We start from the raw sequence: 26,463 nt of genomic DNA on the forward strand, positions 1-26,463 counted from the left end.
GGGAGTAAGTCAGAGGGGGAGACAAATCATGAGATATGATGGACTCTGAAAAACAAACTGAGGGTTCTAGAGGGGAGGAGGGTAGGGGGATGGGTTAGCCTGGTGATGGGTATTAAAGAGGGCACATTCTGCATGGAGCAGTGGGTGTTATGAACAAACAATGAATCATGGAACACTACATCAAAAACAAATGATGTAATATATGGTGATTAACATAACAATACAAAATTAAAAACAAAGAAACAAACAAATATCTTTTTTAAAAAAGCTCCTCAAGCTTTCCCAATTTCCACTTTGGCTGGCTCCTACTGCCTTAGTCTCTGCAATTCCAAACCCAAACTTCCCCTATGTTGTTTACATGTCTGCAGACACATGGGGCCATTGGAAACTGAGACAGAGAAGAACAGAGAAATTATAAAAATTATCCAAGAGAGACTCAAGAAACCGCAAGCTCTAGTTCTACTACTTCTCTGTCCTTATTCTGTGTATGAATTACTCTATAGTCAATTTACTTTTAAGTAAGCAAGTTTGCACAAACTGTTACCAACAAATATTAAATAAATCAAATCATCAACAAATTTTAAATACACCTAATTGTGATATGGTACTGAAACGTATTTATTTCCATCTGATCATTTAAATGGCACTTCAGATTCTCTTGGCAAATGGCAGTCAATAATGAGAAAAATTATTTCTAATAAGAGTGTTACACATGTGGTCAGCAGCACCTGAAAACTGGAGAAGAAATGAAGTTGGGTGGAAGCCATTTAAGTTCAGACATTTCACCACACACTGCCTCCAAGTCTTCAATACTTATGTACGTATTTATCTATTTCTTGAATCAACCACCACTAACACCCACTACATGTCAGACATGGTTCTACTTGTTTTATTAATGTTAAGTATCATTTAATCTTTACAATGATCTATGAAGTGGGATTATTATCATCCCCAATTCTCAATCAGGAAACTGAGATGCAGAATGGTTTAGGAACACAGCTCATAAGGGGCAGAGCTACGATCAGCTTGGCTCTGGACTCCATGCTTTAAATCACTATGCTTAGTCTCCAGGAACCTGTAAAAAGTGCAAGTCTTAACCCCAAACCTTGGCTTTCCCCACCCTCCCGTCCCTAGGTGGCCCTAGCTTCCAGGGGCATTCTCTCAATTCCTTTACCAGTTCACACTCCTTCCCTGCTCTAAGTGAACACCCTCCCACATCCCCCTTTTGTTCTTAGCCTTCTGTTCTCAGGTTAACCCTACTGCCTAAATTACAAACTCCAGTGCTCCCTGCATTTCTCAGTACTCAAAGCAAAACTGTAATTATGTATTTCATGGGTAATTATCTGCTTCCAGTCTTTTCCAACCAGGTGGTGATATGTCAGACACCGTATCTGTCCTATTTATCGTGTGTTCCCAATCGCTGAATACCCACCACCCACCCAAATGAAAGGGCCTACCACAAAGTACACTCTCAACAATTTCTGTTGAATGAACGAATGACTGAAGTACACTCCAGCCTAGGGCTTTCCGATTCGGGACACCTATCTGTGCTCACAAAGCTGTCCCCACTACAGCCCTAGAATGTAGACTCCTGTGGCATACACACAAGAGCTCTGGAAAGTACTGGCTCTGCACACCGGTATTACGTGGCCCTGGGCTGACCAACTACCCCCCAAAACACACCTTGACTGACCTGATCTCCGGTGCACAATGGGGACCCTGACATCCCCAGTGGAATGTAACCTATTCAAGAGGGAGAACCTGAACTCCTCCTCCCCTATCCACACTAGACTTACTTGCTTCTCCTCGGTCTTCCATAAAGACTTTAGCCTCAAGGAGGCCAAGACCCCGTCTGCCTGGTTCAGGCCGGATTCCCAGTCACGCTGTCCCCAGGCCTGGTGTACAGCACAAGTGAGATAATTATCGGCTCCATCAATGAAGCCCCGCCCTGGGCACTTCACAGGTGCCAAAGGAGGGTCGCACGAGGTAACGACTACCTTTTGGCGAACAAGCGTGTTCCGGAGACACAGGCCCGCCTCCCACCAGACCCCAGCCCCCTGGGGACGCCGGTCCCTGACCCCGCGCCCGGCAGTCACCTCTGCATAGGGAAGCATTATCGCAAGTGCCGGGCACTTCCTCGTCCTCTGTGTCTGTCGAGGAGGAAAATCAGGAGCTGAAAGAGGGCGTCCTCAGGCTACTGGCCAAGGCAGTGGAGGTACCGGTGTACTGCGCTCACCAGGAACAGCTAAACGGGGTCCACAGACGCCGGGGGAACAAGCCAGCCTCCGAGAAGGAAGGACGGCTTGGTTCCACCGCGCTCAGCTGGCGCCGCTCAGAGACGTCACCCACGTCAGCTGCCCTAACAACCTTCCCTTCTCATTGGCGCCTCTGCCCAGGCCCTCACTGGAAAATTTCGCAGTCCCCTGGCACCGCGGCGGGGTCCCTGGATAAAAAATGTAGCCCCGCCCACTATACCCGGAAGGCGGCGGCGGGGGGGGTGGCTGAAGTAAACTGAAATGGACGCAAAGGCCCGCCGCAATGCATTCCGGGAATTGTAGTCATCGGTGGGCGGGGAGTGCACCGGGTTTCTTCTTGTGGTGAGAATATCTTCCAACTGTCATTCAAGGGGAGGAAGAGCTACAAGATCTTCAGCATTAGGGCGAAGCGCAGAGAATCCAGCTGGAGGAAACAACTGTTAGTGTTAACAGTTACTCGGGGCTCAGTCTCAACCACTGAGCAAATGTTCATGGAGCGCTGACTGGGCCAGGAGCTGTGCTAAGAAAGGGCTTTGCGCACATAATCGCCTTTCAAATGTGGAGGAAGGAATGTGCAGAAAACTGGTACAATGCAAAACTGTGTAGTAGTGAAAGCCAACTAGAGCTGCCAGTTACAAGCATCAATGGCTGAAGTTAAGAAACATAGTGAAAGAAGGGAATAGAACATTTTTATAAAGTTCAAACCAAGCAAAACGAATATTTAGAGAAAGGCACATATATGATAAAATACTGTACAGTAGAAGAAAGGAATGGAGGGGGGAAACAAGCACCACAGTGACCTTCAGGGAATGGGGAGGGTAAGGATTGCAGAGGCACCTGAAGTATTTCTCAAGTTGCGGTGGTTCACATGTGTTTCATTATTATGCATATTTAAGATACTTCTTATATATATATATTTTGTACTGCACTTCTTAGAAAACATTTTCTAGAAAAATAAAAACGTGTATTTGTATGTTCCATTTCTCTGCCTGGAGCACTGAATGGATCTACTCAAACGTTAAAAAGCTTGGATCACACACACACACACACACACACACACACACACACACACACAAGCACAATAACAATAAAAAGCCAGTGTACGTATCTTAGAGCAAGATCAGATATCAAAAGCTTACTTAGTATTGTATGGAGGGACAAGAGCTCATTGACAGCCAAAGTAGAAATGACAGTGGGGAAGGTTGAGGTGAGGGAGGCTTGCCCGGGGGAGCAGTGAGATCAAATACAGCGCTTTCCTTGAGTGGTCCTCTGCCAAGAGGGTAATGCAAACCACTGAATTAGTACAGTCTCCCAGCTTGACAGTGGACACATCCCATGGGTGTTAGTCAGTAGTAAGTGTCAAGGGCTAGTAGTATAAGGTATCAATCCCCTAGGTGTGGATTGTGAGGCTGAGGGTAACTGGAGGAAGGTGGAGGCAGATATACTGATCCGCCCCTGTCATTTTCTAAGCGAAGGACACCTCTGTTCTTTGCTGAGCTTTGATTCAGAAGTGACAATCACAATCTGGGAGGGAACTGACAAACCCTGGCCAGCTTGTTTGTTAGCTCATATTCTGTTAGTTCAAATGCAGGTCGCCATCCGTTTCCAGACTAATGTCCCATTCTTGCCAACAAGGTGCGAATGGATGTGAATTGACTGCATCTAGGAGGGAGATGCCATCAGTGTGACCTCCCATCTGGCCTGGATTGGTCTCCAAGGCTCCCCCCTGAGTTCCACAGCCACACAACCTGCTGACTGCTGTGCTTGCGTTCCACTGACTGGGTGTGGGTCAGTGCTTGGGGCAGACAGACAGATCCTGGTGGGGAGAGCGCACCCCACACACCGTCCTGGGAATGACCCTCTGTGTTGTGGGTGGAAAGGAACGAGGCCATGACCCCAGGGAGATGTAAAAATGGCTCCCTGGCTGCCTACTGAGTCACTGTGGTTCAGGCAATAGGAGTGGCCTAGCCCGACTCCCGAGCTGCCGCTCCTCTCCCTGTTACCGTGCGTCCTCCGGAGCCCTCGGGGTTTTGAGGCACACATCCATGGCAGACCAGGGCTCAGGAGCTGAAGAGAAACACAGAAGTGGAGGGAGGGCCGTTTGCTGCTCCACTTCTCTCCCAGTACAAAACCCCTCCTCTACATACTTGCTTTCTCTTAGTGTTGTTGCTTCCGGCACGTCCAGGGACTCATCTCGGGATGCACACACTTGAGGCTCCCACTCCGGCCATGGACAAAATGATCTTCCTGGCAGAAAAAAAAAACCAAAAAAACAGAGAAAGACGAGCAGGGTAAAAAGACCTTCCTCCACCCCACAAGTATATCCAGGAACAAACAAATCGAAAATAAAGGAGGAATGGAAGAAAGGAAACTGGATACAAGAGGAGGAAACCTCAGCCCCCCCAAATTAATTGACCATAGGTTCACAATTTGACCCAACTGGAAAACCAAGAGTTAGTAAAATAATTAGTACATGTACTAATGTACATTAGTACATAATTATGACAAAAGATAAAAGGAGGCTGATTGGCTTTTTTGCCTCTACAACATAGGTTCTGAATTAACTTTAATGTCTGCTAAGATGCACCAGGTGGCTAACCTTCAGAAACTTAATACGAGGGCTCAAATTATGGTTATCCCTAGTAAAATAACCATATTTTCTAGCTCCTGTATTTAATGCTTTAACATCTCAGGCCTTCCTGACTTTGGAGGGACTGTCCCTGTCAGGCTTAGTTAATTCCTAGAGATGGTCAACAGCTTGCCTGGGAGCACACCTTTCACATGTAAACCAACCAATACAGAGCCTTTACCCCCAAGCACCTCCTCTAAGAAGTTCTTACACTCAGGCCACTATCCCCTGCCCTGATCACCTGAGGGACAGGGACAGACTACTCCAGATACCACTATGGCCTGGAGCCCACTGAAATTATTCAAACTAGCCAGTCTTAAGCCTGCTTACCCTGCCTCACCTGTCCCTTCCCATGGAAACCACAAGAAAGGGTCTTGCCCACATTTTCCCTTCACTCCCTCTTTCTCCTGACCAACCCGGGTGCTTCCTTGGGTGGCCCTCCATGGCTCTCAGGACCTCCTTCCTGAGAGTCTACAAAACTTCTTCCATTGTGAGTCTACAAAACTTCCATTGTGACAGTTATTGCTATATCTTCCTGGTCCCCTTCAAACATCTGAGACCCCTAGGGGTGCCTGGGTGGCTCAGTCGTTTAAGCTTTTGGCTCAGATCATGATCTCAGGATCAAGGGTCAAGCCTCCCGTTGGGCTCCTTGTGTGGGGTGCTGTTGGCTTGAGATTCTCTTTCCCTCTGCCCCTTCCTTCCCCCTGCCCGCGCTTGTGCTCTTTTTCTCTCATTACAATAAATAAATAAATAAATAAATAAAACCTTAAATAAAAAAAGCCCAGCCGGAATCCCAACTAATTTAAACATGGTGAATATTTTGCAATTATAGATTTTCCAATATGTTCTGTTTAGTGCCTATTTCAACATCCTCTCAGTCACGTGTGCCTTGACCTTGAAGGGGACACATTTTACCTTGTTATGCACAGGGCACACAAACCGCTCTATGACACGCAATCTTTGCAGATAGGATCTTATTGCACCCAACCTTCTGCAAGAACAAAGGTATGACATCACATTTATGACATCCTACTGTGAGGACATTTGGTTGACACATTTGTTAAGGACATACAACTACAGGGGGCGACTGGGTGGCTCTGTCCGTTACGTGCCTGCCTTGGCTCAGGGTGTGATCCCAGGGTCCTGGGATCCAGTCCTACCTCAGATCCCTGCTCAGTGGGAAGCCTGCTTCTCTCTCTCCCTCTGCCCCTACCAGCCCCTTGTGCTCTCACTCTCGCGCTCTCTCTCAATTAACTAAATAAAATCTTTTAAAAGAAAAAAGGACATACACGTCCAAAGTCTTTCAGTATTTTTTCGGTTCTGGAGGTGACATATTCCTTGTTTATAAATTTTACATAAGCCCGTTTAGGCTGTTACTGGTCCATGAGCCCAGGTTGGGTGGGGCTCCCCTCTACAAAAGGCTCTAGGATCTGTCCAAGTTAAAATCGCCTTTTGGGGGCAAATGGGTGGTTCAATTGGTGAAGCGTCTCCCTTTGGCTCAGGTCATGATCTCAGGGTCCTGAGATGAAGCGCAGCGTGGGTCTCCCTGCTCAGTGGAGAGACTGCTTCTCCCTCTGCCTTTGACCCCCTCCTCCAGCTCCAGCTCTCTCTCAAGTACAAAAATAAAATCTTTTTAAAAAATATCACCCATTATTTCCCTAAGTGAAAAGGCTTTAGCAAGCACCTCTCCAGTTTCCTGGAATCCCTGGAATTGTCCATGGGCTCCCGATGCAAGAAACAGCCCTCCTTGGCCCTGGGTTATAGACCATGAAAGGAGCAATTGTTGGCCATGCACTGGGCTCTCCTGGAAACAGAGTCTCTCACAGACTCTGAGCCTTCATAACCTGCTGTCTGTTACTCCGCGGGTCATGGTACCCCACCAGCTTAATGTAGTTACCAAGACCTTCTTGCTACAGACTGAACCAGTCTGCATATCCAACCTGCAGGTGGGGGCGGCTGCTTGGGTCCACAGTCCTTGTCAGATTCCGTGGCGTGCGGGACGTCAGCCTTACCTTCTGTCCCTTGGCTACTTCAGGATTCCCTTGGGATCAACTGAGTGACCATCAATGGCAGTTGACACATTTTGGTTTTGATGCCATCTCTCCTTCCTGGTCAGGTGCCAGCCACACTTCCTAGAGAAGCACTTGTCCTAGTCCTTAAAAGTCTCAGCCCCAGGCTGAAAATGATGTGGACATACCAGAGTCCACTGGGATGGAGAGCGTGAGATTAAGATTCCATAGGAAGTGTTGTCTTGGCATCGGGGAACATCAGAGGGCCTCCAATGGCCTTACTCTAAGTTCCCTTCGCCCTCTGCTCCCAGGTGCACCCCCCTGTGGCCCTGCACGGTATGGACCATAAGTACACGTGGGTTATAAATTACTGTCGAGCTCATCTGTTCAGCATCCGGGCATCCCATTACATTAGGGTGGGAATCACTCCCCCACCAATGGGTGAAGAGGAGAAAAATGAAATCCTTCTGCTCTGTACCTTTGTCAAAGCACAATGATGAGGCTCATGGACTTGAAGTTATTTGGATAATAAACTATTTGGGGCTTGTAAGAATTCACTGGGGCTAAAGGGTGGCCTGTATGTGAATGATGAGCAGGAGGGAAGGCTGCAAAAGCAAGGGCTTGAGTGGTCTCTTAAAGGTCGAATTCCAGGCAATGGGGAACCCTCAAATAATTACAGCAGGGAAGTAACATCAGATTTTCATCTCACTTCGTCCTGACAGCAGCGTGGAGAATGGATGCAAGGGAGGCTGAGAGTGGAATCAGCAAGATCGGTAGGCAGTCTACTGCACTAGTCTGTGCAAGAGACAGGAATGGGTGAACCAGAACACTGGCATCAGAAAGGGAGGGACGGACTTAAGATATTTGGCAGGTTGAAGATGCAGCAGAATGGAAAATTAATGGAATGGAAAGAGGTCTTTAAAGAAGTCTGAATGGGGGGGCACCTGGTTGGCTCAGTCGGTTAGCATCTGCCTTCGGCTCAGGTCATGCTCTCAGTGACCCAGGATTTAAGCACCACATCAGGCTCCCTGCTCACCAGGGGGGCCTGCTTCTCCCTCGCCCTCTACCAACAACCCCCGACCCGTGCTCTCCTGCTCTCTGTCAAATAAATAAATAAAATTAGAAAAAAAAAAAGAAGAAAAGAAGTCTGAATGGATCGTTTCCACAGTACAGGGGAGTAATTAGCCTGGAACTGCAAATGAAGATTTGGAGTGGCTTTTGAGGAAATGAACAAGAGAGTTGACCATGGACATTTGAAGTAAAAACCCATCAAATACTGATCAATAGGAGCTAGTTAAGTAATTTAGGGTATATCCATTAATGCCTGCATTTCCTTTTAAAGAATAAACTGGAATTCATTCACATTTGTAAAGATCTCGAAGGCAGAGTGATTTTTTTTGAAAAAAGCAAGTCAGAGAATACTATATGCCTAGCTAGACAAATAAACATATATTTCTAAAGGCCTGAGAGAAATCAGGTTACCCATGAAGTGGATTCCCAGGCAACATAAAATAATTAAAAATAAAAAATAAAAGAGAAAGAGAAATGGGACATAGATGGGAAAATCAAACTTGCACTTTTTGAAAAAATGTATTTATCTTAAACTTCCATGCTATAAACCTAGTTTCTCAAACAAGATGTGGGTGCTCGTGTATTCGATAAGTTTGGAACATTAAGAAAAGTTTATGTTTTCCTTACCGAAGGTATATGTAGATACGTGCTCCTTATGAAAACATCAAAGTATTACAGGCAATACTGGAAGTACCATTGACCACAGCCTCCAACCCCACCAATGTCTACTCTCATAAGAAATAAGCACCATTTTCAGTTTGGTGAATACCTCTGCAGTCACTAAAAGACCCTTTTTTTGTTAACTCATAAAAGAATATTTTTATTCGGCTGAAAGCAAAACTTCAAATAGTACGTTTTGCAAAAGGACATTTTGGGATAAGGTAAACACACGGAGTGATTTGGTGTCTTCCGAGCACTGTCTCATCTCGGGCTTGAGAATCCTCTATTTCTTGGAGAGGCATTTGGCCGCCATTCCAACCTTCTTGGCAGGTGACAGTATTTGGGGCATGTATGTGGGCAAAGCATCAGTGATGGCATTTAGAAGAAGGTGCTCCGATCGATCCGTTTCCAGTCTAAGTGGGGTAATAAGAGACACAGCTGTGGTGCGGGGCTTCACATCTTTTTTCCGGGGTGTGGATCCTAGGGTAGTGTTCGGACGTGGTGGGCCTTGTTTCATAGCCAGTTTTCCCCTTCCTCCGGAATCTGGGGGCTTCACGTCATGAGCAGAGGGTTTTGGTGGTGGCAAAGCTGAATGAGATTCTGCTTCTAGAAACTGGACGAAAGTCCTGAAAAAGAATTCTTGGCCATAGGTCCGTGATCTGGCTTCACACTTGTGTTGGGGGCACTTTTGGGTCCAGGCACCCGAGTCATCCAGCTGGTAACACCACCTGGCCCTTCACTGAACAGCTGCCACATCTGGTCTTCTCCGATCCCCAGCATGCTTCCCATCAACCTTAACGCTTCCTGCCATTCGGCATCAGGTGCTTGGAAAGATCCCAGGAAGAGTCTCCTTAGTAGGGTTTTGTCCACCATTCCTTCGGACTTACTGACTAAGTTCATCAGTTTCTTCGGTGTGTCCTCCAGGATTTCCTGCTGGACCTCATTCTGTTTCTTGAATTCTTGGAGTTGGTCTTCCTTCAGCTCCAAGTCAGCATTTGTTTTATGGAATCGTCCCTGTAATGACTTCAGTTTTCCTTCCAGGCTGTCTGCCTTTTCCATCCATTCGGCAAGTTCCAACTTGAGGTCAGCTAGGATGTGACCATACTGCTTTCCTTCTTCCTGGGAGGCAGCAAGCTGCAGTGCGGTGTCCTCTTTCTGCTGGGTCACCACATGCAGCTGCTCCTGCAGCGACTCTACCTGCAGACTGGCTCCACCGCTGGCATTTTCCATGGCAGTGGAAGACACAACTAGTTTTCCCTGCAAGACCGTCACTTCCTTCCTGAGTTGAGCCACTTTGTCTTCTGAGGTCAGAGCTTCCCGGCGATGAGCGTCTTCGGCGTCTAGAGCCAGGTGTCGCCGTCTCTCCAGCTCCTGGGTTAGGCGTAATTCGCTCTCACATAAATGGTGAACCTCCTTTGGAGGGCATAGGTTTCCATTTGTTTCTGTTTCAGGGCCAACAGGACTTCATCTCTCTCCTGTTGGCACAGAACTGTCTTTTCCTGCATTGATGTAACTGCACTGACAAGCCAGTTCACTTCCCCGGTCTCCTGCTCTTCTCTCTCTTGCAATAGTTGCTCCAAAGCAAGTGCCTTCTCTTTCATCACAGCACCCTGGGATTCCTCCTCTCTCCGCATCACTGAAAGCAGCCTATGTGTCTCTTGCAATGCCTGACTTCCCCGGTCTCCTGCTCTTTTCTCTCTTGCAATAGTTGCTCCAAAGCAAGTGCCTTCTCTTTCATCACAGCACCCTGGGATTCCTCCTCTCTCCGCATCACTGAAAGCAGCCTATGTGTCTCTTGCAATGCCTGATTTCCCACTTCCTTTCCTCTAGAGGCTTCCACGACTTTTGCATTTTCCTCCCTCAGTTGACAAACATCCATTTCAAACTCTGCTCTTCTCTCCTTCAGATTGGTGACCGTCTGCCTCAAAAGTTCTTTTTCACTCACTTGGCTACTGAAGTTCTCCTGTAAAGAAAGCAATTCCTCACTTTTCACTTGGATTCGGAGCTCCTGATCCTGAAGGAAGTTTTGTAGAACGGTCTGTTTCTCCTTCAGCTGCTCAATGTCGGAATCCCTGTGTTCCTGCCGTTGGCCTTCTCCTTCCCACGTGCCAGCCACTGAATCAATCCATCTCTGATTATCTTCCTGGAGGGTTCGAATCATTGTATCTTTTTCTTGCATTGATTTTTTAGCTCTTCTACCTCCTCTTGGAGCAACTGAGAAGCCTCACTCACTCTGTCAGATTTCATGGCCTCCAGAGAGTCCGATGACTCCAAGGAGTCGGTGGAGGGCTGGAGGAAAATCACGTCCAGTTTCCCTAGAAAGAGATCCTTGGCATTGCAAAGCTCCCTGATGCTGAGCTGAATTTGTGCCAGTTCCTTCTCTAAATGTTGTAATTGTACTTCATTGCCTTTGTACCTTTGCATCAGGTCACTAGAGGTCATCTTTAGTTCAGAATCCTTCTCGCTGCTGGTGAAAGCCCGCACCTGGAGTTGTGCCAGATCTCTCTGAAGCTGGGGTGACTCACGCTTCATATTTTGGACTGTAGTCATCACCTGCTGTTTCCACTCTTCCATGATCTTCACTCGCTGTTTTAATGTGTCCCGTTCCTGTAGAAGCTGCTTCAACTGATCCATATTAACTCCTCGAACCTCATTAACAGTGCTGGATGGTTGCAGGAGTGTCAATAAAGTCTGACATTTCTGACTTAACGCATCCACTTTGAGGTCTTTTTCTCAAACAATGTGTGATAAATTCTGAATCATTTCTCTAAACATCTCCTGACCACTACTCTCAATTCTAGTGGACAGTTTTTTATTTTCCTCTTGCATCCTCTGGAGGTCTGCTTCTGTGGCAGCAATTCTATCTGCCATTTTGTCATATTCTGTCTTCAGATTGCTGTTCTCCCTCATTTTCTCATTTAAGGCAGCCAAGACCTGTTCACTTTTCCAAGTATACTCTTGCAATTGCCGCTGAAGTCTCTTCACGTCCCTGTTCTGGCTGTGAGAAGCCACAGAGATCCTGCTGGAAAGACCCTGAATCTCCAAATCTTTCTGCTGGATGATCTGAGTTAGTTTACCAATCTCTTTGGAGAGCCAATCGATCTGTTCCATCAGTTGGATGTTCTCTTCAGTTAGAAACTTCATCTCCAGTTCGTGTTCTTTGATTCCTAGGACTAATCTTGAGTTTCGGCTTCAGATGAATCAAGCTTTTCACGTCCGTTTTCTCTAGGAAGAGGCTGACTTGTTGTGACTTCCACATCATCACAGTCTTCTGTTGGAATGTGCTGGCTTTTGTCAGGCAGCCAGGCTTTCATCTGTTCTATCGTGTCCTGCAAATTCTGAATCCCCTCGTCTTTTGCTGAAAGGAGCTGAGTGTGTTCAATAGTCATCTGCTCCTGCCGGTATTGGAGATGGTCCACTTTCTGCTTCTGCTCTTGTAAAGAATGAAGCGGTCCTATCTTCCCCTGCTGTTGGTTGTGAATGATCTTCTGTTGCTCTCTGATTTCCTCCTCGAGATCGTCTTTTAACTCCTGGAGTTGAAACACCTCACACTCTAGTTCTATGATCTCGTCTAGGATTTTAGGGTCGACCACAGGTACAGAATGACTCTGTTGTCTTGGGCTCTCCAGTTATTCTCTCAGATGATGACTTTTGTCTCTCATGGATGGGAGACACCTCTCTTTGTCCTCCACGGATGGCTGGAAAATGTCATTGCCTCTGAAGATTTGGATAGAGTGACCGAATTCCTCCTGAAGCTCTGGACTTCCTGTACGTTCTTCAATATACATCTCTTTCTCTTTAATGAGTTGTGTCAATCGCTTCTGCTCCTCCAAAGCAGAGGACAGCATTTCCTTCATTGCTTTATGGTCGGCGTCCATCTGCTCCATCCTCTTTTTGAGGTGTACTATTTCCAGGTCTTTCTCTTGACTATGTTGAATGAAAGGCGCATGCTCTAAAGGGGACCATTCTTTGATAGTTTGCTCATACTTGTTCGTTTCCTCCAACAGCTTCTTTTCCGCCCGAGACAATTTTGCTATTAACCGTCCTTTTTCTATTTTTAAAGTCCTCACAGCAGTGTTGTTTTCCAGAGAATCCTCGTTGTTCCAGAGAATAGATTCTTCCAGCTGATGTCTTACATCCTGGAGCACCAAAACCAACTTTTGGTTTTCTGCTCTGAGATCAGAAGCAACGTTGTTTAAATTGTCATTCAGCCGCTCCATTTCTGCAAGTTGTTGCTTCAACCTTCTAAGCTCAGTTTCCTTTTCTTGAAGTACATCATCTTTTCCATGGCCAGGAGAGTATTGATCTTGTAGGTCTTCTACCCATTTTTTCATACTCGAGGAGTTGTTTGTGGTGCCTGTCAATGACATCGGCCAGTTTTTCTTGATGGACACTGTGCAGTGTTGCAACTCCGAGATGATGTTCCTCAATCTCCCTCATCCGCTGCTCTTCTAGGTCCCTGATGGTGCTCTTCAGTTTCCAGATGGCATTGGAGTCTGAGTTATTTGGTCCCTTGGACAAACGTTTCCAAAGTGAAAGCTCAGCCTCCAGTGTTTCGATCTCATTGAGGAGTCTATTGATTTGTGTCTGAGATGATATGACATCAGCAAAGTCCATCGTGAGATCCGAGTTGTAGCCGGTGAAGGAAGTCTCACTGCCATCCCCTCTCCGCTGGGAATGGCCTAGGCCAGAGCCCAGGCCACCAACCCAGGAGCACATCTTCACTGGTCATATAACTGTCACGGTCCGCTGTGGAAAAGCGTCCAGCACAGTCGGACTACCCCGCCAAATGTCCTAGAACCCCTGCCTGAGCCAGGCTAAGAATCAGAACACAATAGGCGTTTCTAGGCAATGCCTGCCTGGGTGCGGCCCCCGCCAGGTTGCTAGGAAAGGCCGAGGCCTTGGGCCTTCTCAAGACTGACTCTGGCCACTGGTTCTGGTCCCAGCCACTCATCCCCACGACTTCCCTCGCAGGGCTGGGCCCTTTCCTTTTCTCCCCCTGCTTCCTGGCTGTCCTGGGTGGGCCGCTACTGAGTGCTCCTGCCTGACTGCCTCCAGGTGCCCGCCAACAGAAAATGCATCTGGACCTGGATTTTCTGCACTAAGTGGTGTCAGGGTAGACAAACTCCTGCAGCTTGTACTTTAAACACAACAGTATCTTTTTAATTAAGGTGCAATGTACATAGTCACACACATCCATTCACCTAGGAGAGCAGATCCAAGGTGCATTTGACAAATATCTACACCTGCACAGAGGCACCGCCCTCAAGGAGACTTTGGGCATTTCCAGCCTCCAGAGGCTCCAGAGTCTATGGATTTGTGTCTGCGATGAGATGACATAAGCAAAGTCGATCGTGAGATCGGAGGTGTGGCTGGTGAAGGAAGTCTCACTCACTCCTGAATGACCTGTCCCTCCCCTCCCGGCCAGGTCTGCAGGGACAGTGCGTCCCACACCGGGGTTTGGTGGTTCACCGGCTCCGGGGAGCACCCTGCAGGTGAGCTCTCTCCCTCCTCTGTGCTGACTTGTCCCGGCAGGGGGTTGCGGGCGGCAATGGCGGGGCCGGGTAGCGGTGCTACCCGCTCTGCGCAGGGCGGCCTCGGGTCTCCCGCGGCGGAGGCCAGGCTGCTTACTGAGCCCCTAGCCTGGCCAAACAAGGCTTGGCGGGCGGCGCTTTTGGATGGAAGTGGCGAGGGCGGGGTGCTGGCCTAGGCGGGGAATCGGTGTAGCTGCCTTGGTGGGCCCCAGAGCTGCCTAGCCCGAGTTCCGCAAGTCGCCGCCGCCACCATAAAGAAGCAATTCAACCACATAAAGCAGCTGGCCAACCAGACCGTGGGCAGGGGATTGTTCTGATTCGGGCTGGCCTGAGGAGCGCCCGGTGCAGTCGGGCGGGGGGCTGGGGGTTGAGGCGGTGGGGACGGAGGGCGGCCGCTCCGCTGGCCCACTATTCTGGTCCTCCGCTGCCTCCCTGGCGGCCCGTAACCCGGAGCTGTGCCATACCGAGACTTGTCGCCCAGCTCTTGGCCGACAATCGGCTCCCGGCTGCCCATGGTCCTGGACCCGCCAAGCACGGCTGTTGAGTTCATTTCCTCCCAGTGTGGACTGCTTCCCCTCGCCCCTTTTCCCCCGTTCTACAGATTCCCTCAGGAGAGTGTTTCATTTCTAGCCGCATAAAGTCATGGGTTTTTGTTTCTGTCTCCAGCTATTCACACATGGTGCACATATTCTGGGTGTTTATGGGGAAAGGGAGCTGGGTGGATCGGCCTCACAGATGACTGTCTTCTTCCTGCGGGCATGCCAGTCCATCTCCCCAGTGTTGGAGTCCACAGCCAGGAAGATCATTTTGTCCATGGCGGGAGTGGGAGCCTCAAGCCCCTGGATCCCGAGATGAGTCCTTGGACGTTCTGGGAAGCAACAACACTAAGAGAAAGCAAGTGTGTGGAGGAGGGGTTTTGTACTGGGAGAGAGTGGAGCACCAATCGGCTCTCCCTCCACTTTTGTGTTTCTCATCAGCTCCTGGGCCCTGGGCAGCCATGGAAGTGCGCCTCAAAACCCTGAAGGCTCTGGAGGACACACAATAACAGGGAAGGAGTGGCAGTTCGGGAGATGGGCAAGACCACTCCCATTGCCTGAACCACAGTGACTCAGGAGGCAGCCAGGGAGCCATTCTTACATCTCCCTGGAGTCCCTGCCTCCTTCCTTTCCTCTTCTGTACAATATTTTATTATATATTTGTGTATCTGTAAACATTCCTTTTGCTTGGTTTGAACTTTATGAATGTTTTATTCTTTCACTGCATATAATATTAACTTCAGCCATTGATGCTTGTAACTGGCAGCTCTAGTTCGCTTTCACTACTAGGCAGTTTTACATTGTACCAGTTTTCCGCACATTCCTTCCTCCACATTTGAAAGGCGATTTTGTGCGCAAATCCCTTACTTAGCACAACTCCTGGCGCAGAGTGGGCGCTCGAGGAACGTTTGTTCAGTGCTTGAGACGGAGCCCCGACTAACTGTAACACTAACCCTTGTTTCTTCCGGCTGAACTCCCTGTGCCTTTTCCCCTTTGTGAATGACAACCTAAAATATTCTGAGCAGCAGGAAGAAAACCGATTCTCTCCTGGGGCACCCAAAACTACAATTCCCAGAAAGAATTACCGTGCTCCTTTGCGTTAATTTCAGTTTACTTCGCCCCCTGAGCGAGCTTCCGGGTTGTGTGGGCGTGAACGAAGAATTATCCAATGATCGCAAACGCGGGTGGAGGGGGGCGTAAAATTGTCCAATGAGCGTGTGGATTGAGGCGCCAATGAGCGGGAAGGTTTCTCCCGGACCTGACCTGAGCTCCGTCATTGAGCCGCGCCACCGCGCTGAGAGCGGTGGAACCCAGCCCCTCTGTCCTATCCTCTAGGCGGCTGGCTCGTTCCCTCCGCGTCTGTGGACCCCGCTTCGATGTTCTCGGTGGGCGCAGCACCCCAGAACCTCCACGGTCATGGCCACTAGCCTGAGGACGCCCTCCTTCACCTCCTGTTCTTCCTCCTCGACAGACACAGACGACGAGGGAGTGCGCGGCACTTGCGAAGATGCTTCTATGTGCAAGAGGTGTCTACCGGGCGCGTGGTCAGGGGCCGGCGTCCCCGGGGGGCTGGGGGCTGGTGGGAGGCGGGCCTGTGTCTCCGGAACACGCTTGTTCGCCAAAAGGTAGCCGTCAATTCGTGCGACCCTCGCTTGACACCTGTGAAGTACACAGGGCAGTGGTTCATTTATGGAGCCGATAATTAAATCACTTGTGCTGTGCGCCAGGCCTGGGGAGAGCGTGACTGGGAATCCGGCCTGAACCAGGCAGACGGGGTCTTGGCCTTCTTGGGGCTAAAGTCTTGGTGGAAGACCGACAAGAAGCAAGTATGTCTAGTGTTGATGGGGGAGGAGAAGTTCAGGTTCTACCTCTTGAATAGGTTCATTACATTGGGGATTGTCAGGATCCCCATTGTGCACCTGAGATCACGCCAGTGAAGGTGTGTGTGTGTGGGTGGGGTGGGGGCGCTGAATGATCTGCCCAGGGCCACGTAATAACTGGTGTGGAGAGCCAGTACTTTCCAGAGCTCTTGTGTGTATGCCACGGGAGTCTACATTCTAGGGGTGTAGTGGGGACAGCGTTGTGAGCAGATACGTGTCCCATATCGGAAAGTCTGAGGCTGGAGTGTACTTAACAGAAATTGTTGAGAGTGTACTTTGTGGTTGACCCTCCCCTTTGGGTGGGTGGTGGGTATTCAGTGATTGGGAACCCATGGTAAATAGGACTGACATGGTGTCTGATGTACTCACCACCTGGTTGGAAAAGACAGGAAGCAAATAATTAACCATGAAATACATAATTACAGTGTTGCGTTGAGTGCTGAGAAATAGAGTGCATTAGAGTTTGTAATTTAGGCAATAATGGTTAACCTGAGAACAGAAGGCTAAGAACAAAACTGGGATGTGTTGTGTGTAGGGGGTGTTCACTTAGAGCAGGGAAGGAGTGTGAACTGGTAAAGGAATTGAGAGAATGCCCTTGAAGCTGGGGCCACCTAGGACGGGAGGGTGGGGAAAGCCAAGGTTTGGGGTTAAGACTTGCACTTTTTGTAGGTTCCTGGAGACTAAGCATAGTGATTTAAAACATGGAGTCCAGGGCCAAGCTGACTGTAGCTCTGCCCCTTATGAGCTGTGTTCCTAAACCATTCTGGGTCTCAGTTTCCTGATGTGAGAAATGGGGATGATGATAATCCCACTTCATAGATCATTGTAAAGATTAAATGATATTTAACATTAATGAAACACTTAGAGCCATGGCTGACATGTAGTGGGTGTTAGTGGTGTTTGATTCCATAAATAGATAAATACTTACATAAGTATTGAAGACTGGAAGGCAGTCTGTGGTGAAATTTGTGAACTTAAATGGCTTCCACCCAACTTCATTTCTTCTCCAGGTTTCAGGTGCTGTTGACCACATGTGTAGAACTGTTGAATTAGAAATAATTTTTCTCATACCAACTGTTATTTGCTAAGAGAATCTGAAGTGCCATCAAGATGATCAGAGGGAAATAAAATACTTTCAGGGGCATATCACAGTTAGGTATATTTAAAATTTGTTGATGATTTGTTATATTTATATTTGTTGGTGACGGTTTGTGCAAATTTGCTTATTTAAAAAAAAGAGTGAATTAACTGTAGAGTAACTCAGACACAGTGAAAGAACAGGGAAGTAGTTTAACTATAGCTTGCCTTTTCTTGACTCTCTGTTGGATAGTTTTTATAATTTCCCTGTTCTTGTCTGCCTCAGTTTCCAATGCCCCCCTCTGTCTGCAGACATCTAAACATTGTAGGGGAAGTTTGGGTTTGGAATGGCAGAGACTCTAAGGCAGTGGTACCCAGCCCAAAGTGCACTTCATCAGAGCCTGTGGGGCTTTTTAAAGAAAACACAGATTCTCACGTCCTTGTCTAGACTCATTGAATCAGAATCTTCTGGGTTAGGTCCTGGCTCTAAAAACCAGGTATGTTTCCCATCTGGAATCATTACATGAAAGCTTTTTTTGTACTGGGCTTTCCTTCGTCTGAACAACATGCAGCAAGATTGGAAGAATCCATAAGTTAATGTGTGAAGACATTTTGCAGGCCTCTGTCCTTCATGTTCTGTGATATCTTGATCTGCATCTTCACTGCAATGTGTTAAACCCTTAAACCTTGTCAGAAAATCATGTTATTAATAACATTGGGATTCCTTGCATGAATCATGGCCATATCACTTTATGCCTCAGTCCTCTCTTTGGAATCAGGATAAGATTGGAAACCCACCTTTGGGATGTAAGGATTAAAAGAGAAATAGATCGAAGGGAGTTGGCACAGGATTTGGCACAGAGTGTAGCCTTCAATAAAGTATTATTACTACTTTTGATTTTCCTCCATTCTTTTTTTTTTTTTTTTACAGATTGTATTTCTTTATTTTAGAGAGTGACTGCATGAGTGTGGCGGAGGAGAGGCAGAGGAAGGGGGGGGGGAAAGAATTTCAAGCAGAATCCACACTGATTTTGGAGCCCATGTGGGGCTCAAACTCACAACCTTCAGATCATGATCTGTGTCAAAATGAAGAGTTAGACGTTCAGTTGACTGGAACACCCATGCGCCCCTTGATTTCCCTCCATCTGAATTTTATTTAGTTGAAGTTACTGACTGTGGGTTAGGCTGGTTCCTGCCGCCCTAGGTTATAGCCCTAAAACCCCTAAAATCACATTAAGAAGGCCAGTTAGCCTCCCAGGACACCTAGGATTCCCTCCAAGAAAGGGAACCAGCCTTTCCTCCCGTGACAGTGGTCAGCATCCTCCATAAAGGCCACTGGGAGCACACCTCTTGTCAAACACAGTGGTTTTGTTACTCATCCTAAGGGAGAACCCACATCATGGCGACTGTGGGGCTGATCCGTAAGAAAGAGGGTGTTAGAAAGAACTTATAGGATTTGGGCTTTGGGCGGATGTTTTTGGGAGTGTTCAAGGAAGCAGGGGTGTTGCCTGGACTGGGTACTGAGGCGAGGCGAGGCGAGGCGAGACAGTTCTGGGATCGGGTAGCTCCATCAGTGTTTTCTAGAAGGAGGTGTGAGGAGCATGACGAACGATGTCATTCAGAAGGAAGGCACTCACTCGTATCAGCTGGGAGAGAGGAAGATTGGCATTTTGGGGTGGGCACAACAAGTTTGCTTTTGTCTGTTTGGACAAAAGAGAAAGTGGTCCTATTTTGTGTCCCTTCATCACCGGGGCCACAACACCTCATGCTACTGTTCTGCGAGGTCGTTTGTGTCCCAACAGGAGAACCGTGTGGTGTCTCCTTGAGTGCCAGGCCCACTGTGACCAGCCGTGCAGCCCGGCTCATGGTGCCAGTCCGCCTCCTCGATGTCTGCACTGCTCTTCCTTTTTTCCCAGCGGAGTGGGGAGGCCTTCAAAAGACAAATAGGTGTTTGTCAGGCAGAAGAAACTAGCCTGGCCATGGAAGCCCAGGGCTGTGTCAGCGGCACCTGACATTGGGCTGGGGAGCGGGGAGCAAGAGAGAATTCTGGAGAGGCTGTCAGAGAATGATACGTGGGAGGACCAAGGGGTTTCAAGTGGGGGAGCTGACGTGCTCCAGGTTTTCAGACGATCCCCAGAGGCCGTGTGAAATGACGTGGTGACAAAGGGCAGGTCTGTTACCCTTTCCTTCCCTGTGGCCACACCCCTGGCTCAGGTCCCTTCTACCTGCTCTGTTGCAATGTCCTTCTCGTTCTGCCTGCTTCTCATCCAGCTCCCTCTCCCATCCACGTGCTCCTGCTCTGGCCAGGATAATTTTTTTGGAATTCCACATCTTCTCCTGTCACTGAATTCCTCAAAACCGTTTGATTCCCCATCAGCCACAAGGTGAGAATCTGTACTGCGTGGCGTGACTCACTTTACTTTTTGTGATCCTCTCACAGTTCCCTGGGTCTCCCGCTGCCACCTGGAAAACTATATTTCAATGTCTCAGAATTATCGCCCATCCATTCTTTCCAAAACTGCTCGAGATCCCCTTCCTATGTTTTTCTCCTTGCCACTCCCACCCCCCCAACTCCGTGAATGGGGCCACTGTGTCCTTCAGGTCCCACATGCAAAAGGGAGGAGTCATCTTGGAATTCTGCTTTTACTTCCTTACCCCCTTATGTGATCATTCACCCAGACCTGTGATTTTATCTGCTAAATATTTCTGGAATCTACCTCCTTTTCTCCACCTCTGCTTCTGCCCTCTCAGTCTTAGTTAAGGTCATTTGTGGTCTGAGCCATGGTGCTAGTCTGCTCGCTGAGCTTCCAGGTGCTTCTACCTCCCCCAAATCTCTGTCTCCCCCTGAAGCCAGAGGTTTGTGGAAGGCCCATTCATTGATGTCACTGCCTAGTTTCCTGGCTTCTTGTTGCCATTCGAGATAGACCCAAACGTTCCTTCTGTGTGTTCATGGCTGCTCCATCCTCCTTCTCCAGTCTTGCTTCCCGCTCGCCTTCCCTGCCCTACACAGTCTGGTCAGTCCTTCCAATGTGCCCTGTGTCCGCCGGCCTTGGGGCGGCTCGGCTGCTCTCTCTGCCTGAGATGCTTTTTCCCCCACCCCCCTTGCCTCATGAGCTCTCATCTTCCCTCAGATGACTGCAGTCACCCCACATTCTTCATTGGATGTCTACTCAGTTGCCGGAGGCTCGGTTCTTGTGCGCTTCCAGATGTGACCCAAACAGACCACGGTGGAGCTGTTAGCAAGCCTTTCTTCCAGTGAGAGAAGCAGCCAGTAAACACAGAGCCAAGGAATCCAGCGTGTCAGGGGTGCTGGATCCTGTAGGAGGGTTGGAAGGGGTTGTCATCTGAGCTGGGATGGCCAGGGAAGGCCCCCTGAGGACAAGGGTGGGGAAAGCCCTGCAGGAGGTGAGGGAGTGGGCCCTGTGCCTGTCTGTGGGAACAGTGTCCCAGGCAGAGAGAAGGAGGAGTAGGAAGGCCTCCGTGGAGAGAGCTGGCCTGACTTGTTCCAGGAATGACAAGGCCAGAGTAAGGGAGAAGGGGGAGAGTAGCAGATGGGGTGTTAGGGACCTGGTGTGGTGGCCACTGGGGGATTTTGAAGTGAAGAATGAGGTGAGCTGACTTGGGTTTTAATGGGATCACTTCAGCTTCTCTGTTGAGAACAGTGAGGGTGGAAGCAGGGAGATCAGTTAGTAGGCTACTGGAATATTCCAAGTCAGAGATACTGCTGGCTTGGATCAGGATGGTAGGAGTGGAAGTGCTGAGGATCGACCAGATTCTGGGTACATGTTGAAGGGACAGCTGATGGGATATACTGACAGATGGGATGCGTGTGAGGCCAATGAGTCAAAGAAGGTGCCCAGCCTTCTGGCTCATGTCAAATGCGGCTCCCTCCCCGCGACACCTGCAGACAAGGTCTAGCTCATTATCTGTTCTCTGTGCATCTCCTTTGTGGCAGTCAGTCCTGTTGCAATGCAGACATCTCGTTTAATGTTTGTCTCCCCCGTGGGAATAACGGTGCCGAGAGGGACCATGTGTGTCTCAGTGCCATGTGCCTCGTAGACCCCTAGTAAGTATTTCTGAGCCGGCAGAGTGATGAGGAACTGAATGTAGATGCTCAAGGTTCTATTTCCTGATGAGGTCTCCAAATTCCCATGTTCTGTCTCACTGGTTTTGAGTGGTCTGTGTGTTTTGGAAACCAGGCCATGGGCTGTAAGACTGAAATTCTGTTGTGAGAATTCCAGAAGTTTTTCTGCTGTCAACCGCATCGAAAAACATCCCCCTTGACATGCAAGTGGGTCAGAGGATCTCCTCTTGGGAGAGTCAGCATTTTACAGAGGGGCCTAGGCCTTTCCAGCTCACTGATGGCATCTACACAGCTCTGCCCAGAGTGCAGGGCTGAGATTGTGATCTCAGATATTCTGAAGGTGAGGACCTCTGCTTTCCCTCCCCAGAGAAGACATGTCACTATATTTATTTATTTATTTAGATTTTATTTATTTATTTGACAGAGAAATAGAGAGAGAGCACAAGCAGGGGGAGCGGCAGGCAGAGGGAGAAGGAGGCTCCCCGCTGAGCAGGGAGCCCAATGTGGGGCTGGGTATCAGAACCCTGGGATCATGACCTGAGCCGAAGGCAGACGTTTAACCCACTGAGCCACCCAGGCACCCCAAGGATTAATTTTTTAAATGACAAATATGAAGTCATTTTCCCCACTTAGTAATCTTATTTGAATAGACTGTGCATATAATTTTTTGCATTGTTTTTTTTTAATGGTTGAATGGTATTACACAGAGTGGTTGTACATTATGTGACCATCCTTGTGTTCATGATTTGGATGGCTATGATTTTGTTATTAAGATAGGGTTCTGAGGGGCGCCTGGGTGGCATAGTCGTTAAGCGTCTGACTTTGGCTCAGGTCATGATCCCAGGGTCCTGGAATCGAGCCCCGCATCAGGCTCCCTGCTTCGCGGGAAGCCTGCTTCTCCCTCTCCCACTCCCCCTGCTTGTGTTCCCTCTCTCGCTGTGTCTCTCTCTGTCAAATAACTAAATAAAATCTTAAAAAAAAAAAAAAAGAGGTAGGGTTCTGATGAACATCTTTGCGTGTGTGTTTGAGTTTTCCAGTGAGATGGATTTCAGAGGAGAAGCTTCTGCAAAATGGTCGTCAGAAGAGGTTTAGTCACTTTCTGTTCTCACCCATAGTAAATGAGATAATAATCACAGAGTATTCTCAGTCTCTTAAATTGTTTGTCAACTGGCAGGTAGAAAATAATGCCTCTTTTAAATATATATATTTCAATGATGTATTTATATGAGAGAGAGCATGGAGGGAGGGGCAGAGAGAAAGGGAGAGAGAGAATTTCAAGCAGACCCCAGCTGAGTACAGAACCTGACTCGGGCTGTATCCCACAACCCTGAGCCAAAGTCAAAAGTCAGATGCTTAAGTGATTGAACCACCTAGGTGCCCCTTAAATTTATATTTTCATAATCACTAGTAAGACTGAGTATTTTTAGTTGTTCACTATCACTGATAGTTTTTTACATGAATCCTCTCTCCTTATCATTTTTCTACTGGGTTGTCTTTTTGTTTGGTTATTTATAGTTTTATTATTGATTTTGGGGAACTTTTTATATGGAGGATAGTAGTCCCTTGCCCCTGTAATGTTGCAGTATTTTCTGTAAAACTGTTGTTTATCTTTCAGTTTAGCTTGTACCATACATTTCATGATACCTTTCATTCTGAATCTGGCAGTCTAACTTTATGGCTGGTGGCTTTTGGATTTTGCTTTAAAAACCATTTTCAATCACTACATTTTCTTTTAGTACTTTTATTGTTTTGGCTTCTATTGCTCAGACCATTCGTCTATCCTTATTATTTTGTATGTTATAAAGTAGCAGTTTTTGTCCCTACACCATGTAGTGATGGTCTATATCCCCCAAGGATTTGAAACATCACTTAGATACTAAATTCTTATATATACTTTAATACAGCCATACCTGTATCATTCTTCATTTCCAGTTTGACTTGCTTTTTTCATTTTGATCCTTAAACATTTTGACTTGTGATATAACTTATCTGTGAATTGATTGAGAGCTCTCATAGGTTGCTTCTAGAGTAAGAATAGGTTTTACCAGGGAATAGCACCGTTTTCTTAGTTCATTTTAAGCAGCTCTACTTCAGGAAGGAAGAAAAGAAAGGGACACTGACAAAAGGTATGTGTCTCAGTCTGTGAAAGCAATAGCTTTGCAGGAAGCCCTACTGTGTAGACTTCAACATACGTGTCATTGGCCAGAACTAGGCACATGGCCCTACCCCTAGCTGCAGGAACATGTGGGAGGGGAGAATTTCTCACAAGGCAGATTATTACCTTGAAGAAAATTGGGGTCCGCTTAGTAAGGAAGAAAGGGTAAGGGGGTATTGAAAGGGGAACTTAGAGGGTCAGCTACATCTCTCATCTTTTTTGTTTTTTTCTTTTAGAATTTTCCCAGGTAGGGGTGCCTGGGTGGCTCAGTAGGGTTGAGCGTCTCTTAATCTCAACTCAGGTCTCAAACTCAGGGTTGTGAGTCCAAGTCCCACACTGGGCTCCATGCTGGGTGTGGAACCTCCTTAAAAAAAAAGAAAAAGAAAAAGAGAAGAATTTTCCCAGGTATTCCTTTTTTTTTTTTTATGTTATGTTAATCACCATACATTACATCATTAGTTTTTGATGTAGTGTTCCATGATTCATTCTTTGCGTATAACACCCAGTGCTCCATGCAGAACGTGCCCTCTTTAATACCCATCACCAGGCTAACCCATCCCACCACCACCCCCCCTCTAGAACCCTCAGTTTGTCTCTCAGAGTTCATCATCTCTCATGGTTCATCTCCCCCTCTGATTTCCCCTGCCTTTATTCTTCCCCTCCTGCTATCTTCTTCTTCTTCTTCTTTTTTTAACATATAATGTATTATTTGTTTCAGAGGTACAGGTCTCTGATCCATCAGTCTTACACAATTTACAGCACTCACCATAGCACATACACTCCCCAATGTCTATCACCCAGCCACCCCATCCCTCCCACCCCCGAGTACCACATATCAGTGAGGTCATATGATACATGTCTTTCTCTGACTGACTTATTTCGCTCAGCATAATACCCTCCAGTTCCATCCATGTCATTGCAAATGGCAAGATTTCATTCCTTTTCATGGCTGCATAATATTCCATTGTGTATATATATATATATATATATATATATACCACATCTTCTTTATCCATTCATCTGTCGATGGACATCTTAGCTCTTCCCACAATTTGGCTATTGTGGACATTGATGCTATAAACATCGGGGTACACATACCCCTTCAGATGCCTACATTTCTATCTTTGGGATAAATACCAGTAATGCAATTGCTGGATCGTATGGTAGCTCTATTTTCAACTTTTTGAGAAACCTCCATACTGTTTTCCAGAGTGGTTGCACCAGCTTGCATTCCCACCAACAGTGTAGGAGGGTTCCCCTTTCTCCACATCCCCGCCAACATCTGTCGTTTCCTGACTTGTTAATTTTAGCCATTCTGACTGGTGTGAGGTGATGTATCATTGAGGTTTTGATTATGGATTTCTCTGAAGCCAAGCGATATTGAGCACTTTTTCATGTGTCTGTTGGCCATTTGGATGTCTTTGGAAAAATGTCTGTTCATGTCTTTTGCCCATTTCTTGATTGGATTATTTGTTCTTTGGCTGTTGAGTTTGAAAAGTTCTTTATAGATTTTGGATACTAGCCATTTATCTGATATGTCATTTGCAAATATTTTCTCCCATTCTGTTGGTGGTATTTTGGTTTTGTGGACTGTTTCTTACGCTGTGCAAACCTTTTTATCTTGTTGAAATTCCAATAGTTCATTTTTGCCCTTGAATCCCTTGCCTTTGGCGATGTTTCTAGGAAGAAGTTGCTGCGGCTGAGGTCGAAGAGGTTGCTACCTGTGTTCTCCTTTAGGATTTTGATGGACTCCTGTCTCACGTTTAGGTCTTTCAACCATTGGAGTCTATTTCTGTGTGTGGTGTAAGGAAATGGTCCAGTTTCATTCTTCTGCATGTGGCTGTCCAATTTTCCCAACACCATTTGTTGAAGAGACTGTCTTTTTTCCACTGGACATTCTTTCCTGCTTTGTCGAAGTTTGGTTGACCATAGAGTTGAGGGTCCATTTCTGGGCTCTCTATTCTGTTCCACTGATCTATGTGTCTGTTTTTGTGCCAGTACTATACTGTCTTGATGATGACAGCTTTGGAATAGAGCTGGAAGTCCGGAATTGTGATGCCGCCAGCTTTGCTTTTCTTTTTCAAGATTCCTCTGACTATTTGGGGTCTCTTCTGGTTCCATACAAATTTTAGCATTATTTGTTCCATTTCCTTGAACAAAGTGGATGGTACTTTGATGGGGATTGCATTGAATGTGTAAATTGCTCTAGGTGGCATTGACATCTTCACAATGTTTGTTCTTCCAATCCATGAGTATGGAACGTTTTTCCATTTCTTTGTGTCTTCTTCAATTTCTTTTCTGAGTGGTTTATAGTTTTCTGAGTACAGATCCCTTGCCTCTTTGGTTAAATTTAGTCCTAGGTATCTTATGGTTTTGGGTGCAATTGTAAATGGGATTAACTCCTTGATTTGTCTCTCTCTGTCTCTCAGAAGAGAGACAAAATTGTTGGTGTATAGGAATGCCACTGATTTCTGTGCATTGATTTTATAGCCTGCTACTTGACTGAATTCCTGTATGAGTTCTAGCAGTTTTGGGGTGGAGTCTTTTGGGTTTTCCACATACAGTATCCTATC

At 47.2% G+C, this 26,463-nt stretch overlaps 1 protein-coding gene, 1 long non-coding RNA gene and 1 pseudogene across 3 annotated transcripts in view; 1 reads left to right on the forward strand and 2 right to left on the reverse strand.

Annotated features, from left to right (window-relative positions):
- Positions 1–594: 594 nt before the first annotated feature.
- Positions 595–2,463, reverse strand: LOC114214441 (uncharacterized). The gene is made up of 3 exons (XR_003610420.2): positions 2,097–2,463; positions 1,797–1,895; positions 595–1,075 (listed from the first exon to the last, which is right to left on the reverse strand). It is a non-coding gene; the product is annotated as an uncharacterized LOC114214441 (long non-coding RNA).
- A 6,444-nt stretch (positions 2,464–8,907) lies between these two features.
- LOC148162856 (thyroid receptor-interacting protein 11 pseudogene) lies at positions 8,908–13,343 on the reverse strand (annotated as a pseudogene).
- Positions 13,344–15,977: 2,634 nt separating this feature from the next.
- The window catches only part of LCMT1 (leucine carboxyl methyltransferase 1), a 65,746-nt gene continuing 55,260 nt past the window's right edge, over positions 15,978–26,463 (forward strand). For both annotated transcript variants that reach the window (XM_028110200.2, XM_088029055.1), the window contains exon 1: positions 15,978–16,220. In XM_028110200.2, the coding sequence (XP_027966001.1) occupies positions 16,111–16,220 (110 nt within the window). In that variant the 5' untranslated portion in view covers positions 15,978–16,110. The remainder of the gene's footprint in view (positions 16,221–26,463) is intronic.

Source organism: Eumetopias jubatus, unplaced genomic scaffold (assembly GCF_037043125.1).
Source record: "Eumetopias jubatus isolate StellerSeaLion01/CBP00866 unplaced genomic scaffold, mEumJub1_p1.0 scaffold_12, whole genome shotgun sequence".
Classification (NCBI taxonomy): domain Eukaryota; kingdom Metazoa; phylum Chordata; class Mammalia; order Carnivora; family Otariidae; genus Eumetopias; species Eumetopias jubatus.